This window comes from Eimeria tenella, genomic scaffold, assembly GCF_000499545.2.
Source record: "Eimeria tenella Houghton genomic scaffold, Eth_scaff19, whole genome shotgun sequence".
Lineage (NCBI taxonomy): Eukaryota > Apicomplexa > Conoidasida > Eucoccidiorida > Eimeriidae > Eimeria > Eimeria tenella.
Window position 1 is genome coordinate 394,303 of NW_013541739.1, and position 13,196 is coordinate 407,498.

Genomic DNA, 13,196 nt, shown 5'->3' on the forward strand with positions numbered 1-13,196 from the left:
TGCTGCTGGCGCTCAGATTTGCTGCCGCGGGGGCGGGGCGCTGAAGCCGAGCACGAGCGGGGGCTGGGTGCACATATTTTGCTGCTTGTTTTTGATGCCGGAGGCGATTTGCGCGGAGCTGCAGCGGCTGGAGCCCTGGGAGTTGGGGGAAGTTGCTGCGTGGCGTTTTGCTGCTGCTTGCTCGCTGTGTGGGGTGTCGGGGGGCGCATGCGTCCGCTGCTGCCACTTGGGGTGTACAGACACCTTCCACCCCATGTGCGCCTGGCTCGCCGGCCTCCACTGCGCTGCTGCGCCTCTCCCGGGCCTTTTCCTCGCAGTCCGCGGGGCCCTCGACCACTGCTTCCCCAGACTCAAAGTCACTGTCTTTTGCTTCCGACACACCCCGGAGGCCCCAGGAGTCAGGTCAGTGACCCAGCACCCTCGCTGCAAGCCACAGAGGCCCCGAGGGGCCCCAGGGGGCCCCTGGGGGGCCCCAGGGGGGCTCAGGGGGCCCCACTGGGGCCCTCGGGGGGCCCCAGGGGGGCTCAGGGGGGTCCAGGGGGGCTCAGGGGGGTGCCCAGGGGGACAAAGTGGGGCCCCGCAGGAGTGGGGCCCCAGGGGGCCCCAGGGGGCCCCAGAGGGCCCCCAAGGGGGGCATAAGGGGGCTTCAGGGGCTTTGATGGAGAGATTAAAAGGGAGCCTCGAGGTGGGCTGGGGAGGAAGCTTTGCGGCTTACGGCTTAGTGGTTGTGCCCGCTGTTTGCTGCTGTCTGCTGCTGTGTGCTGCTGTTTGCTTGCTGCTGTTTGCTGCTGCTTGCTGCTGTTTGCTGCGGCTGCAGGCGCAGCTGCGCTCTTCAGGCTGTGCTGCGCGCCCGCCGCTACGTAACTCGGGACCATTTCCCAGAGCTGCATGCACTGAGTGAGAGGAAGGGGGCCTTTTTCCTGAAGCGCGCGCTGCCTGCTGCTGCTGCTGCTGCGCGCCGCAGCACAGCAGCAGCAGCAGCAGCAACGAGCTCTCCCGTCAACAGCGGCGCAGCTGCAAACACCCCCACTAAGGCGCAGCTGGCTGCCACTGCCGCGTCGCCCGCCGGCACGGGGGGCCCTGCTGTTGCTGCCTCCACCCGGCGCTCTGCAGCAGCAGCAGCAGCAGCAGCAGCAGCAGCAGCAACGCCGCATGCAGCGGGCAGCAGCAGCGCTGGGCAAACCCCTGCAGCTGCGGGGCCGGGACCCAACAGCCTCTCGGCCGGCAGAGGCCCTTCTTCGCCTGCTGCAGGCAGCGTGAACGGCACAGCAGCAGCAGCAGCAGGAGCAGCAGCAGCTGGCGCTGCAGCCGGCGGCCCGGGGCTGACAAAGGCCGGGGAAAGCCCCGCAGCAGCAGCAGCAGCAGCAGAGGACGCGGCGGAGAGGGCCTTGCTTGATGAAGTGGACTTTTATCAAGACCATTGCTGCGCTGTTTGTTTGCTGCCAAAAGTTACAGCCAGCAGCAGCAACCCGTTTTTCTACTGCGCGAAGTGTGGGGTGTCTGTACACCGCATGTGCTACGGGGTGCCCTTGGAGTGCCTGCCTGCTGCGCTGCGTCCCGATCTGCAGCAGCAGCAGCAGCAGCAGCGGCAGCAGCAGCGGCAGCGGCAGGACGCGCAAGGAGCGTCTGCGAAAAGGCAGAAACAGACGGCCAGCACACAAGACACCAGCAGCAGCAGTAGCAGCAGCAGGACGATGGTCGCCTCACCCGACGGCCGAGACAGCAGCAGCAACTGCAGCGGCAGCACATACAGCAGCAGCAGCAACACAGCGACGACGCCTGCCGGGATCCAGAGAGGCTCGAAGCGCCCTCATTCAGAAGTTGGAGGGGCTGCAGCAGAAGACAGCAGCAGCAGCAGCAGCAGCGCGGCGTATATGCCGGTGCCGTTCCTCTGCGAGCCTTGTCGCTACGCGCCCAACAGGGACGAGGTGGGGCCGCAGCTTCCACAGAAATAGGCCGTTTGCTGCTGCTGCTGCTGCTGCCGCTGCTGCTGCAGTAGCAGCAACAGCTGCCCTTTCTTCCTTGCTAGAACTGTAGCTGCTGCTACTTTCTCTGCTGCTGCTGTCTCCTGCAGGTAAGCTGCATGATTTGCCCTCGCCGCGGCGGCGCCCTGAAGCTGGCGCTGCCTGCTGCTTCTGGCTACACGCCCGAGACAGTGGCGGCAGCGCCTGCTGCTGCTGTTGCTGCTGCTGTTGCTGCTGCTGTGAGGAACAGCCAAGAGGAGCCGCTGCAGTTCGTTCACATGCTCTGCGCTCTCTGGACTCCGGGAGTGGAAGCAGCAGAGACAGACAGCCTCTCGCCAATTGTGGGGGTTGACCTCGCGCTGCAGAGCCAGTTGCAGCAGACGCCGTGCAGCAGCAGCAGCAGCAGCAGCTGCGACGGCAGCGTGGAGAAGAAGGACGCTGTGAGGCAGCAAGAACAGCAGGACCAGCATCAGGAGCAGCAGCAGCAGCCGCAGCAGTCCCCCGCTGCGTCGGTTGTATCGAGCGGCGCGGAGGCGCCAGCAGCCGCTGCTGCAGCAGGTGCCAGCCCGCAGCCGCAGCAGCAGCAGCAGCAGCAGCAGCCGGTGGACGCGGGCAGCAGCCGCAACCGCGCGGCCTGCAGCGTCTGCGGCCTCGCCTCCGGGCTGCTGCTGTCATGCTGCAGCCCCGGCTGCGCTGCTGCTTTCCACGCGCTGTGCGCGCAGCTGCGCGGCTGCTTCATGGAAATGGCAGAAAACTCTTCTGCTGCTTCTTTTACTGCCACTGCCTTTTGTCTCGAGGTGGGCCAGCGCGGGGTGTACAGATACCTGCTGCGGTGTACAGAGACCTGCTGCGGTGTACAGACACCTGCGGTGTACAGACACCTGCCGCGGTGTACAGACACCTGCTGCGCTGTACATACTGGGGTGTACAGGCAGCTGCTGGGGTGTACAGGCAGTTGTTGGGGTGGACAGGCAGTTGTTGGGGTGTACAGGCAGCTGCTGGGGTGTACAGACACCTGGGGCAGCCCTGGCCAACTGAGTGGTGTGTACTGCTGCCGTTCTTGCCTTCTGCTGTTCTCTTTCTAGTGTCATCAAGGGTTTAGGGTTTAGGGTTTAGGGTTTAGGTTTGGGGATGCATGTCCAGTGTGCAGCTGCTGCTGCCGTCGTTTGCTGCTGCAGCATTCTCAAACGCGCAATCAAATATCCTACAGCGTTCGCCTGCTGCTGCGGCTTCGCTCGTTCCTAGAGCTCGTAAGCGCCTGAACAGCAATAGCAGCAGCAGCAACAACAGCAGCAGCAGCACTGGCGGCAGCACGCCGAGCAGCAGAAACCGCAGAAGCAGCAGCAGCAGCAGCTCTAGAGTCGCCACGCAGTCAGTAGCTCGTGATTTGGGCGTCGATCGGAAGATGGCCACCCGGCTGTGCAAGTTATTGCTGCTGTTGCTGCTGCTGATGCTGCTGCTGCTGCTGCTGCTGTGTTGCAGTCACGGATGCTTGTGGGCGCTGTCTCTGAGCGTGAGCACAGCAAGAGGCTGTACATCCAGCAGCGGCGGAAGAGCCTTGCTGCTGCCTATCCTCTCCGCCCTTCAGAAGGCGGTGACCTCGTCTCAGGACAGCAGCAGCAGCAGCAGCAGCAACAGCAGCAGCAGACACAGGGCATGCCAGTGGATGGTCACACAGACACCAGCGAGTTGGCCGTCGTGCACAGTGAGACTGGCTTCCGCTGCACCCTCCTTTCTGAGCAGCAGCTGCAGCAGCTAGTGCAGCAGCAGTTGCAACAAACACAGCAGCAGCAACAGCAGCAGCAGCAGAAGGGGAACTCGCTGAAGGGCAGGCTGCTGCAACTGCTGGCGTCCCGGACTGCTGCAGCTCGCGAAGAGGCCATGGCACTCGCAGCCTCGGTGCAGCAGACATGGGAAACGATCCTGTCTGCTGCTGCTCCTGCTTCTGCTGCATTTGCTGCTGCTGCAGCAGAGACTGCGGGGAACAGCGCCACAGTAGCAGCACCAGCAGGAGGGGTAGCAGCGGCAAGGTCGAGCCCTGCGGCCCCCGGCGCTCCTGACCAGGCCCAAATGCTGCTGAACAGCAGCAGCAGCAGCAGCAGCAGCAGCAGCAGCGACTATGAGGGAGGCGAGGACGACTTTGGGGTCCCTGAGGGGTTGTTTCTAGACGATGCGACTGACGATGAAACTGTCAGAAACAATTATATGTCTTTTTTTGTTTCGGGCTCCCCCGAGGCCTCAGCAGCAGCAGCGGCAGCAGATTCTGCAGGTGGCGCTGCAGCAGCAGCAGCAGCAGAAGCAGCAGCAGCGACTCGAGAGCTGCTGCCCTTGCTGAACCCACCGCATCCGGAAGCAGCAGCAGCTGGTCCTGCGCCACAGCAGCAGCAGCAAAGTGAAGTGCCCTGCTGCTGCTGGAGTAAAACGGGGCCGCCAGCAACAGCAGCAACAATGGCAGCAGGTGCAGCAAGAGATGCCGTTGCTGCCTGTCCAGTTGGCGTAAGGAGTTACCTTGTTGGTGCAGCAGCATTAATGGCGCTTCAGCAGCTGCGGCTGTTTCTTGTGCGGCAGCCGCTGCAGCAGCTGCAGCAGCAGCAACAGCAACGAGATGGTGCTGCAGCAGCGGGGCCAGACGGAGATACAGCGGCGTCTCACCGCCTAAAGACAGCAGCAGGCGCTCCCTGCGCTGCAGCAGCACCTGCAGCAGCAGCAGCAGCAGCAGCAGCAGCGTGGCCCCTGGATGACGACAGCAGCTACGTTATGGAGCTTGCGGGCCTCCGCCCTTTGCTGTCGCCCCTCATGAGGGGCCTCAGCAGCGAAGGTTTGCTGCTGGAGTTGCATGCTGCTGCTAAGTGCTGCAGCTATCCTTGCTGGTGCTGTTTCGTGGCTGCAGTTCGAGGCAGCAGCAGCAGCAGCAGCAGCGGCAGTTGCGGTGCTGCTACTGCTTCTGCTGCCCATGTTCCAGCATCTTATGATGCTGCTGCTGCAGCTGCAGCACAGACCCCGCAGCTCCAGCACAGAGGAACGCTGTCTGCTGCTGCGGCTGCAGCTGCTGCTGCTGCTGCGCGGGAACTCGCCGCACGGCAACTGGGTTTCTGGACAGACTCTGTTGTTGCTGCTCTTCGTGATGCAGCAGCAGCAGCAGCAGCAGCCGCAAGCAGCCCAGGAAGTGCAGCTGCGCATGCGGAAGCTTGCGCCGCTGGGGCGGAAGTGCTGCAGCGGTTGCTGCACCCCAGCAGCAGCAGCTGGACTGCTGCTGCTACCGCTGCAGAGAGGGTGCTGCCGCCAACAGATTGGCGGGGGACTATAAGACGAGTAAGAGGGAGGCCTGGAAGAAGCAGCAGCAGCAGCAGCAGCAAAACCAGCGCCACTAGCAGTAGCAGGGACAAGCAGAGGGAGAGTAGCAAAAGCAGCGGCAGCAGCAAAAGAGAAAGCAGCGGCAACAGCAGCAACGCGGGCAAAAGCAGTAGTGGCAGAGGAAACAGCAGCAGCGGCTGCAGTAGCAGTAGTAGAGGTAGCAGAAGCAGCAGCAGCAGTGGCAGCAGCAGAGGAAGCAACTGCAGCACCAGCAGCAGCAGCAACTCTGAGAAAGGCAGAGCTTGAGAGACAGGCTCAGGGTCAGCTGGATCTCTTGAGTTAAAACGAAATAAATAGAATTAACGAATTTCCCAGCTCATCTTTCTGCTGCTGCTGCTGCTGCTGCTGCTATTGCTGCTGCTGCAGGGCGCAGCAGCCATTGGCCGCCGCGTGGCTCTGTACTCTCCCTACATGGACGTTTGGTACGGAGGCCTGGTTGTCTTCTGCGACAGCAGCAGCAGCAGCAGCACGAGCAGCACCAACAGCAGCAGGAGCAGCAGCAGCAGCAGCAGCTGCTGCTGCAGCAGGGGGCCTCAGGGGCCCCGGTACCTCGTGGCTTACGACGACGGCGACTGCGCGTGGGCGCAGCAGGAAGGAGCAGCAGATTGTTTTCTTTTTGCTGCAGCAACAGAAGACAAACCTTTGTGAGCTTTTTTTTCGTTTTTTGATCTTTTTGGATTTTTTTTGTTCTTTGTTGATTCTTTTTTGATTCTTTTTTATTCCTTTTTTGGTTCTTTTTTATTTCTCGTTCTATTTTTTTTTGTTTCTCTTTTATTTCTTTTTAATTTCCTTTTTCGTTCCTTTTTTTTGCATCTTTTTCTCCTTTCCCATTCTTTTTTGTTTTATTTCATTTTGCTGCTCTTTTTTCTTTTTTCTCTTTTCATTTTATTCTTCATTTCCTTTTTTCTTTTTTATTTTTTTGATTTTATTTTTTATCTTTTTTGCTATTTTATTTTCTCTTTTCCTTTCTGTCCTTTTTGCTTTTCATCCTTTTTCATTTTTGTCTTTTTCATTTTGTTCATCTTTTCTTCTTTAATTATTTTTAATGATTTTTCTTTTAATTGTCTTTTACTTTTCCTCCTATTTATATTTTAATTTTCCCTCCTCCGCATCTTTATTCTTTTTCTGCGTTTCATTTTAGTTCCTTCTTTTCCAGTTTCCTTTCTTGCTGCTGCTGCTGCTGCATTTGCTGCTGCTGCATTTGCTGCTGCTGTTGTTTTGCTTTAGGTGGATGGAGGCGCTCAAGCGGCGCCGGCGGCCGAAGCTGCAGCACGCGGTGTCTGTACTCCTCAAGCAGCAGCAGCAGCAGCTGCTGCTGCAGCAGCAGCAGCTGCAGCAGCAGGCTGTCACGGGGACCTGCTGCAGATGCGGCGCCATCTGCACAAGCACCAACTCCAGCGCGGGCCACCCGCAGCATCAGCAGCAGCAGCAGCAACAACAGCAGCAGCAGGATACACAGGATTGCCCAACAACGAAGGGCATATTATGCTGTTAGTGTCTTTCCCCCTTTTCTTCTTCTTATGCACTCTTACCTGCTTTTGACGTTGCAGCGGCTGCGCAAGCTGCTGCTGCTGCTGCTGCTGCTCCTGCTGGAGAAAAACTAAATTCCAGTCTGCTGTTGCTGCTGCTGTCGTGGGATGCTGCAGGCCGCGGCGGGTGCGGCGCTCTCTGCTGCAGCCGTTGCCTTGCGGGCGCTGCCGTAAGTTTAGCTGCTGCTTCTGCTGCTTCTGCTGCTGCTGCTGCTGCTGTTACTGCTGCAGTCGCCGCTTTTCTGGTTCATTTGCTGCTGCTGCTGCTGCTGCTGCGGCCTGCTTTTGTTTCTTCAGGGGGCTCAGCCGTGGCGCTGCCTGCGTTGCAATGGGTGAGCCTGCTCTTGCTGCTGTCTTTGCTGCTCTTCCTGCTGAGTTTGCTGCTGCTGCTGCTGCTGCTGCTGCAGCGGCAGTCGATGCTCCCCTGAAGTCAGCTACGATTTTGAGTTGCTTTTATGTGCTGCTTCAGGCCATTATGATCAGTGCAAAGGCAGCAACAGCAGCAGCAGCAACAGTGGAGCAGCAGCAGTAACAGCAGCAGCTGCAGCAGCGACAGTGACAGCAGCTGCAGCAGCAGCACAAACAGCAGCAGCAGCAGCAGCAGGAGCGCAGGCTCATAGACCCGAGCTTTGTCTGCATTTCAAGGTCTCAGAAGCAGCGCAGCAAACTCCGTGCTGCTGCTGCCCTGCACTCTCCTCTAGCAGCAAGCAGCAAGCTAGGTGCCCTAGTGCAGCTAGCTGCAGCAAGCCAGCAGCTAGCTAGCTGCTGCCCTAGCTAGCTAGCTAGCTAGCCCCACACGTGATATCTTGGCTTTGCCCTAGCGCTCTTGTGTTTTTGTTTGCGTGCATTTTGGCGTTCTTAAACCCTTTTTAAAGCGTGATGCATGGCTGGGGTTTAGGGTTTAGGGTTTAGGGTTTAGGGTTTAGTGTTCTGGCTGAGAGTCTCGCCGTTTTTGGCGTCTGCCGGTTTCGAGAGTTCAGCATTTAGGAATTCGAGTTTAGAGTTTCGGGCTTACAAATTAAAGTTGAGGGTTTAGGGTTTAGGAATTAGGGATTAGGGTTTAGGGTTTAGGGTTGGGGCTTCGAGGGTTTATGGGTGGCAGACACTGCATGTTTAGGTTCGCCTGCGGCGCGGTCTCGGGGTTTAGGGTTTAGGGTTTAGGACTTATTGTTAATTTTTGAGATTAATTTTGAATCAAATTAAATTAAAATGGCAACAAATGACAAGAGGATCTTTTATTTGCTGAGGACTGCGCAGCAGGAGGCCAGGGAGGATCTGCTGCGTTGTTCGTTAGCTCTAAGTGCTGCAGCAGCAGCAGCAGCAGCGAGACTCATTTTTAGAGGAATATTTGAAGGTTTTTGAGTTATTTAAATTAAATTGAATTAATGTTTTGAAAACTGGACGGAAGGAGGAAAGGGCCGGAGGCGAGCGGCGGCGGCTCGTGGAGCCGGGGTGGCTGCAGGGCTGGCTCTCCCGGTGGCAGTGCTCGCTGCAAGGTTTTCCCGAATAAGTTCCATGAAATATGTTTTTTTTGGAATTAATTACGAATTTTTAGTTGAAAATCTCCCAAACATTCCCGTTTGTCGAGTCTCGCCTCCGCCGTGCTGCCGCCTCGCCTGGCAGCCTCCCCCTGCCTGTACACCCGCACTTCTCCGCGGGCCGCGCCGGATCTTTCGAATTAAAGGACTTTTTAGACTTTATGTGTTAATTAAAGTCCATTTCTTTGGCCAGAGGCGCTCAGAATGGCGTGGCTGCGGCCCGGGGCTGCGTCGCACGCTGCTGCAGGGCCCCTCTTTCAGCCCGAGGGCTTTGCTGCGGTCCCGGGGGCTCCGGGGGCCCCCGAGGCCCTGGGGGCCCCCGCAGCATCCTCGGACTCGCCGCTGCGGCCGCTGCTGCAGCAGCGTCGCAAGAACCGGACCAATGGTCTCGCGTACGCGGGCGCAGCAACCCTTGTGCTTCTTGCTGCGCTGCTGCTGTGCCGCGGCTTCTCTGCTGCACCGCAGCAGCAGCGGGGGCCCGCCGTGGGGCCCCCCACGGACCCCCGGCCCCTCTCGCCTTTCGGGGCCCGCAGGACCCTGGGGGCCCCCGAGGGGCCCCTGGGGGCCGCCGAGGGGCCCCCGGAGACCCTCGAAGGCAAAACAAGACCCCAAAAAAGAAGAAGAAGTGAATTTGTGCAGCTAGGAAGTGTTAGGAAGCGGCGGCTGCTGTCTTTCTATGAAGGTTCTGCTGCAGCAGAGCTGCTGGTGGCTCTGACGCGGGCCTTCACCGACAGTTCGCGAGCAGCAGCAGCAGCAGGGCGCAGCCTGCTGACGGGGGAAGCAGCAGCAGCAGCAGCAGCAGCAGCAGCAGAGGGCGGCAGCCTCACCGTAGACGTGCACCCGCAGCACTCCCACGATTTTCTGCTGTGGGCCAAAGCCCTGGGGCTTCCCCACGGCGGCAAAAGGCAGCAAAGGCCCTGGACTATTGCCCACATGCCCAGCAGCAGACACAGCAGCAGCAGCAGCAGCAGCAGCAGCAGCAGCAAAGAAAAAGCCCCAGACGGCAGCGCAGCAAAAGACCCATCAAGGGCCCCTCAAAACACCGCCGGAGAAAAAGCCACAGGGGCCCCCACAGGGGCCCCCGGGGGGGCCCCTGTGGGGCCCCCCGTGGGGGCCCCCCTGGGGGCCCCCAGAGATATCATGGGGGGCCTTATTAACCGTTTGCAGCGTGCTGCTGTTTCTCGTGAGGAAGATTTTCTTAGGGACTTGGGGCTGTGGCTTGTGGAGGCCCGGAAGGAAGAAAATGCAGAAAAGTGCGAAACCCTAAACCCTAAACCCTAAACCCTAGCTGGACTCCCTGGGGCGCAGCTGGCCCCGGGAGGTGTAAGTGCTGCTGCTGCTGAGGGCCTCCGTTTTCCCGCTTTGGTTGCTGCAGCAATTCACCCGAGTTGCGGGCTTGCTTCGAGGCAGGAGGGTTTAGGGTCTAGGGTTTAGGGTTTTGGCTAGCCGTTTGCCTGAGAGCTGCAGCTCCTGTTTGCTGCTGTTGATTGTATTTGCTGGCGCTTTTGTCTTTGGCTTTTTGGATTTAGGGTTTAGGGTTTAGGGTTTAGGGTTTAGGTTTTGTTCGCACTGCGCTGCTATTTTTACCCCGGTGTTTCCTCATCCGTTAAATGGCTCTTTCTCTTGCTGCTGCGTGTGGAAAAAGAAAAGGTTTGAGGCTGAATTTCCCTAAAAGAAAGGCATTAGGGTTTAGGGTTTAGGGTTTAGGGTTTGGCTTGGTGTTCGGTGGCGGCGATTGGGGTGTAGGTACACTGCGCGATGGCTGGCTGCACAGGCGGTGAGTTTGGGTTTGTGCGATCTTCCCTGGAGGACCAGTTGTTTTATTATTGAAAATATTGATTAAAATGAATTAAATGGATCTGATTCATTGAAGTAAACTGGTGTAAACTTTCTTTGAATGGGAGTGCGAGCTGCCGCGTCGAGCGGCGGCGGCTCGAGGCATTTGCTGCCGCGTGAACGCCGGCGGCCCTGTCAGTATGTGTTACTGCAGTTATTGCATTCATCTATGTATATATTTATTTATATTTACATTTATTTACATTATTCTGGCATAATTCAGAAGAATATATACATCTTACCTTCATTGAGGGGCCCCCGCGCGCGTCTGACTGTCCCCGGCAGCAGGTGGGGGGCCCCGCACAGCGCGCTTGGTGAGCTGCGCAAAGTCGCGGAGCAGCAGCAGCAGTTGCTGCTGCTGCACTTACTGCTGTCCAGCAGGTGCTGTAGCGGCGGGTGCTGCAGCGGCAGGTGCTGCTGCTGCTGCAGCAAGTGCAGCACCTGCCCTGCAGCTGCAGCTGCGGCGGCAAGTGCAGCACCTGCCCTGCAGCTGCAGCTGCTGCGGCCACTGCTGCAGCTGCCTGCTGCAGCAGCAACAGCAGCTGCAGCAGCTTCAGGACAGCAGCAAGGCGCTGCCTAGCGCGAGCAGCATGTAGTGAATATTGTAGATTTAGGGCCTGGAGACGTTTCTGCCGAAATGTTTGAGGCCCAGCAGCACATATTGAACAGCAAAGAAGTGCAGCAGCAGCTATCTGGATTTCGCAGCAGCAGCAGCAGAGGAAGCTGCTGCTGCAGTTTGCAGTAGTGGGGCCCTCCTTGTCCCATGATGCGGGGCCCCTGAGAAGCAGTTAAAGGGTACTACTTGGGAAATGCGACTGGTTGCTGCAGCAGCAGCAGCTGGTTACTGCTGCAGCAGTTCGTTTCCTGCTGGTCTTGGAAACAGCAGCAGCAGCAAAAAGTAAATGAAGCTCCATCCCCTGCGGCGGTCTGCGCCGCCCGCGGGCTGTACAGACACTCCAGCTGCAGCAGCAATTAAGGTTTGAAGTTGCCTCAGACTCTTTCTTTGATTTCTTTCCGCCTGAGAGGTGAATATTTTTGAGCAGGCACGAGGGTTTGCTCCGCTGGACAGCGGAGGGTTTAGGGTTTAGGGTTTGGGGTTTAGGTCCTGGGCTTTAGGGGCTAGGGTTTAGGTTTTAGGGTTTGAGGCTTGGGGCTCAGATTTTAGGGTTTGGGGTTTAGGGATTAGAAACTAAGGTTTGGGGGTTTAGAGTTTGTTTCCTAGTTTACTATTTATTACTTTTTCATTTCTTTTCATTTCTATGTATTTTATTTTTCATCTGTTTAAGAAACGGCCATTTGCCTCTCTGCAGGCGCGGTGGAGCGCAAGGTTGTGCTCTGGGGTGTATGTACACCTCACTCAAATGGGGTGTATGTACACCTCACTGAAATCAATGCGGAAATAATTAAAAAGAAATCAAAGTTAAAAAATGCATGCAGCGCTGTATATACACACGCACTTGCTGCGTTTAGGTGTACATACAGATTAAAGTATACATTTGTTTATAATATATATATCTATGCATGTATATTTATAGTGATAGGTTTATATATCATATATACACATATACATAATATACGTTTACATATATATATGATGTACATCTATACATATATATATATATATACTATGTATACAATATATATATATATATATTATATATATGTGTATGTATATATGTGCGTGCGTGGATGTGCATACAAGCCACCGCTGCAGCTACTTCTACTTTAAACCTGCCCATATTTGAATATCAAGAAACTCATTTTTGCATTCAGAGCGGCCCCACAACTGGCGCTGCTGCCTCCACACGTGTTGGCCCTTAGGGGGCCCCTCTGGGTCCCCTAAGAGGCCCCTAGGGCCTCTTAGGGAGCCCTGGGGCCCCTGGGCGTACCGCAGGAGGTCTCCGTAGGGGCTTCTCTAGGGGCCCTTTGGGCTACCCCCCGGGTACCCTCGTGAGGCACCCCGTGGGGCCCTCAGGGGGCCCCCGGGGGCTCCAGGGGGGCTCCCGCGGGGCCCCCAGGGGTTCCCCCAAGGAGGCCCCTGGGGGGCCCCAGAGGGGGGGCCCCTCTGGGGCCCCTCAGGGGGCACTTTTGTGGATGTGTATACTTAAATGGCTGGAAAGTAAAGAGGACTCCGGTTTATTCTTTGAAAGAGTTGGAAAAAAATGGAAGACAAACAAGAAGTCTTTTTCCTGTGCACTTTAATAGGGCCCCTTCAGCACCGAGTTGTGGGGCCCCCCAGGGGGGGCTCCCCCGGGGAGCCCCTTGGTAGCCTCGGGGGCCCCTTCTCAGGGCCCCTTGCTTCTCTTTTTTTGTTTTATAACTACAATTTAATATTTTTAAAGCCCCTTAACGTTTCTGCTGCTGCCTGAGGCCCTCCAAAAGCCCCTCCTGCCCGCAGGGTCACTTCTTCTCCCCTGACCTCATGGGGCCCCCTGGCTCTGAGGGGCCCCCGGGGGCGCCCCCACTGGGGGGCCCCCCTGGAGCCTCCCCTGAGGGGCCCCCAACTGGCACATCCCAAGTGAACCCCATGGGGGTCCCAAGGGGGCCCCTTAGGGTACCCCCCAGAGACCTTCTTGAAGAGGCCCCTGCAGGGGCCCCCAGAGCGACTTCTGAAGGCCTCCCTGAGAGCCATTCTAAGGGACCCCCTGAGGGGGCTCCTGGGGGGCCCCCCGAGAGGCCCCCTGAGGAACCCCCTGAGGGGGCCCCTGAGGGGCCCCCTCAGGGGGTTCGTGAGGGGCCCCCCGGGGACCCCCCTGAGGGGCCCCCAGAGAAGGGGGAGCAGCCCCTTTTGGCTCTGCCATGGAGGGCTTTTGACTATGAATTTGATGGGGACTTTTGCGTGGGGGGCAAAAAGGTTTTGTTGCCCCCGGGGGGCCCCCTGAGGGCCCCCGAAGACCAAATAGACGGGGACACAGGTGTGTGGGCCCTAGCCCTACAGCTCTGTAAGCTCTAGAGGCCCCCGGGGCCCCCGGGGC

General features: G+C 57.9%; 3 protein-coding genes across 3 annotated transcripts; all 3 read left to right on the plus strand.

Annotated features, from left to right (window-relative positions):
- Positions 1-94: 94 nt before the first annotated feature.
- ETH_00008035 (uncharacterized protein) lies at positions 95-7,379 on the plus strand (the record flags this gene model as incomplete). Its single annotated transcript, XM_013374090.1, has 9 exons — positions 95-402; positions 818-1,928; positions 2,075-2,761; positions 3,143-3,214; positions 3,447-5,276; positions 5,685-5,962; positions 6,546-6,808; positions 7,145-7,179; positions 7,317-7,379. 9 exons carry the CDS (start codon positions 95-97, stop codon positions 7,377-7,379), a joined length of 4,647 nt encoding a protein of 1,548 aa, XP_013229544.1.
- Positions 7,380-8,589: 1,210 nt separating this feature from the next.
- ETH_00008040 (uncharacterized protein) lies at positions 8,590-9,666 on the plus strand (the record flags this gene model as incomplete). Its single annotated transcript, XM_013374091.1, has 1 exon — positions 8,590-9,666. The coding sequence occupies one exon, from the start codon at positions 8,590-8,592 to the stop codon at positions 9,664-9,666; it is 1,077 nt and encodes a 358-aa protein (XP_013229545.1).
- Positions 9,667-12,643: 2,977 nt separating this feature from the next.
- On the plus strand, positions 12,644-13,174 carry ETH_00008045 (uncharacterized protein; the record flags this gene model as incomplete). Its single annotated transcript, XM_013374092.1, has 1 exon — positions 12,644-13,174. The coding sequence occupies one exon, from the start codon at positions 12,644-12,646 to the stop codon at positions 13,172-13,174; it is 531 nt and encodes a 176-aa protein (XP_013229546.1).
- Between the last annotated feature and the right edge of the window lie 22 nt (positions 13,175-13,196).